Source organism: Apodemus sylvaticus, chromosome 1 (genome assembly GCF_947179515.1).
Source record: "Apodemus sylvaticus chromosome 1, mApoSyl1.1, whole genome shotgun sequence".
NCBI lineage: Eukaryota > Metazoa > Chordata > Mammalia > Rodentia > Muridae > Apodemus > Apodemus sylvaticus.
Window position 1 is genome coordinate 102,870,707 of NC_067472.1, and position 2,946 is coordinate 102,873,652.

At 43.7% G+C, this 2,946-nt stretch overlaps 1 protein-coding gene across 1 annotated transcript; it reads left to right on the top strand.

Moving 5' to 3' along the window:
- The first annotated feature begins 1,136 nt into the window (after nucleotides 1-1,136).
- Nucleotides 1,137-2,105, top strand: LOC127683812 (olfactory receptor 51S1). The gene has a single exon (XM_052180998.1). The coding sequence runs from the start codon at nucleotides 1,137-1,139 to the stop codon at nucleotides 2,103-2,105; it is 969 nt and encodes a 322-aa protein (XP_052036958.1).
- Nucleotides 2,106-2,946: the final 841 nt, after the last annotated feature.

A 2,946-nucleotide genomic window follows, 5' to 3' on the forward strand; every position in this document is an offset into this window, starting at 1 on the left:
AATGCTTCCTTCCCCTCTTCCACAAGATTTCTCAAGCTCTGCCTAATGTTTGGGGTGGGATTCTGCATCTGTTTCCATCAGCTGCTGGGTGAGGTCTCTCAAGGGACAGTTATGCCAGGTCCCTTCTGCAAGTATATGTCCTTATAGTTTCTTCTTCCTAGTGTTTTGCCTGAGTTTAGTATCAAGACTAATATATAGCCTAAGTATAGTGTGCAGCTACAGTTGAGAGATGTACTTAGTAAAAGAAGAAGGGACCATGACTCCAGGACTCACTGAAAAATGAATGATTTAAGAAAATATCTAATGTATCAATATGTCATTAAAAGCCATTTTTATCAGTTTTCTACAATGGAATGTCAATTGGTTTATCAACTATTCTCCAGATCAGACCCCATGCACAGGAGAAGTTGGTCAAGATACAATGAACTCAATAGTGTTTTTGTTGGCTTTTTGTTTCATTTTAGTTTATTATTATTATTATTATTATTATTATTATTATTATTAGCAGCAGCACCATTGGTTTTTTGTTTGTTATAAATTTCATATCTTGTTTGTTTTGTTATTTGTTTCTATTTTGAGAGACAGAAATGAATTTGGGTTGGTAAGGAGGTAGGAGGATCTGGAAGGATTTGGGGAAGGGGAAAGAATGTGATCAAAATATACTTTATGAAAAAATTCAATATGGAACATGAAAAATAACAGCAAAATAATCTAGCTTATAAACAAAATAGTAATTGGTGACTTTACTGAGAATTGGTAATGGAGACCAAATGTGATTGTTAAGGCACACAGAAGACAGGCTGCCTATGGTTAAGAAGAGAAGATAATTATGTTAGCATGGATCTTCTCCTAGCTGTGTATCAAATAAAGAAGAACATTAAATTAGAAGAAAGTAGAGGCCAAAACAGGATTAACAGAATATACATGAGCACAAAGAATAACTATACAAAGCAAGCTACAGATGTGGGGGGAGTACAGGTGGGAGGGCATGGATTCACTATTTGAATGAGTCTGTGCCTGGAGGGGAGAGGCATGTTGTGGTAGAAGTTATCATAAAAAAAAATTTTAAAAAAAAGCAACAAGGCCATGATGAAATAAACATAATTACTTTTCAGGTTTCAGAGTGATCCTGAACTATGTCACCATTGTCTACCCAGGAAACCTCAAATAGCAGCACACTAATGGCCCCCACTTTCCTGTTAGTGGGCCTGCCTGGCCTGGAAGCTACACCATCCTGGTGGTCAGTTCCTCTCATCACTATCTACCTTCTCTCTGCCCTGGGCAATGGCACAATCCTCTGTATCATTGCCCTGGAGCCCACACTGCATCGACCAATGTACTTCTTCCTCTTCTTGCTTAGTGTGTCTGATGTTGGCTTGGCCACAGTGCTAATGCCCACCCTGCTAGGCCTGGCCTTTGCTGATGCTCATGCTGTCCCTGCCTCAGCCTGCCTTCTACAGATGTTCTTTGTCCATGTCTTTTCTGTTATGGAGTCATCTGTCTTGCTCGCCATGGCCTTCGATCGGGCAGTAGCCATCTGCCGCCCTCTCCACTACCCAGTGCTCCTCACCAATGATGTCATTAGCAAAATTGCTGTGGCCATTGCTCTCCGATGCTTGAGTCTCCATCTGCCGCTGCCATTCCTGTTGGCTCACATGCCATATTGCCGGCCACAGGTCCTGACACATTCTTACTGCTTGCACCCAGATATGGCTCGCCTAGCTTGCCCAGGAGCATGGGGTGCAGTCTACAGCCTGGTTGTGGTACTGTCAGCGATGGCACTAGACCCTCTGCTTATTTTCTTCTCATATGGCCTGATTGGCAGAGCATTGCAAGGCGTGGGGTCTGCTGAGGACCGCTGGAAGGCTGGTCAAACGTGTGCTGCTCACCTCTCTGCTGTGCTCCTCTTCTACATACCCATGATTCTCTTGGCACTTATCGACAGATTCAAGCTGCCACTTCCTCTGCCTGCCCATACTCTCCTCTCCTATGTCCATTTCCTACTCCCTCCACTGATAAACCCAGTTCTCTACAGTGTCAAGATGAAGGAGATTAGAGAAAAAATTCTAAAGAGGTTACTACCCACAAAGGTGGGCTGTACTTAGTGAGGAAAGATTCTCCTCCATGCTTGTGATAATGCACTCACTAATAAGTGATATTAGCCCGGAAGCTCAGAATACCCAAGATATAATTCACAGACCACATGAAGCTCAAGAAGAAGGAAGACCAAAGTGTGGATACTTTGATCCTTCTTAGAACGGTAGCAAAGTACCCATGGGGGGAAATACAGAGACAAAATGTGGAGCAGAGACTGAAAGAAAGGCCAGCCAAAGACTTCCCTGCCTGGGGATCCATCTCATATACAGTTAGCAAACCCATTGTGGATGCCAAGAAGTACTTGCTGACAGGAGCCTGATATAGCTGTCTCCTGAGAAGCCCTGCCAGTGCCTAGCAAATACAGAGGGAGATGCACTCAGCCAACCATTGGATTGAGCACAGGGCCCCCAATGGAGGAGCAAGAAAAGGGACCCAAGAAACTGAAGAGGTCTGCAGCCCCATAGGAGGAACAACTGTATGAACCAACCAGTACCCCCAAGAGCTCCCAGGGACTTAATTACCAACCAAAGAGTATGCATGGAAGGACCCATGACTCCAACCACATATGTAGCAGAGAATGGCCTTGTCAGACATCAATGAGAGGAGAGACCCTTGGACCTGTGAAGGTTTGTTACCCTAGTGTAGAGGAATGCCAGGACAAGGAAGTAGGAGTGGGGAGTTAGTGAGCAGGGGGAGGGGAAATGGGATGGGGGGCTTTTGGAGGGGAAATGAGGAAAGGAGATAACATCTGAAATGTAAATAAAGAAAATGTCTAATAAAAAAGAAAAGAGAAGAAATATAGATTAGAGAAAGAGAAAAAAATGGAACTCCCAACACAAAAGCTTTCAT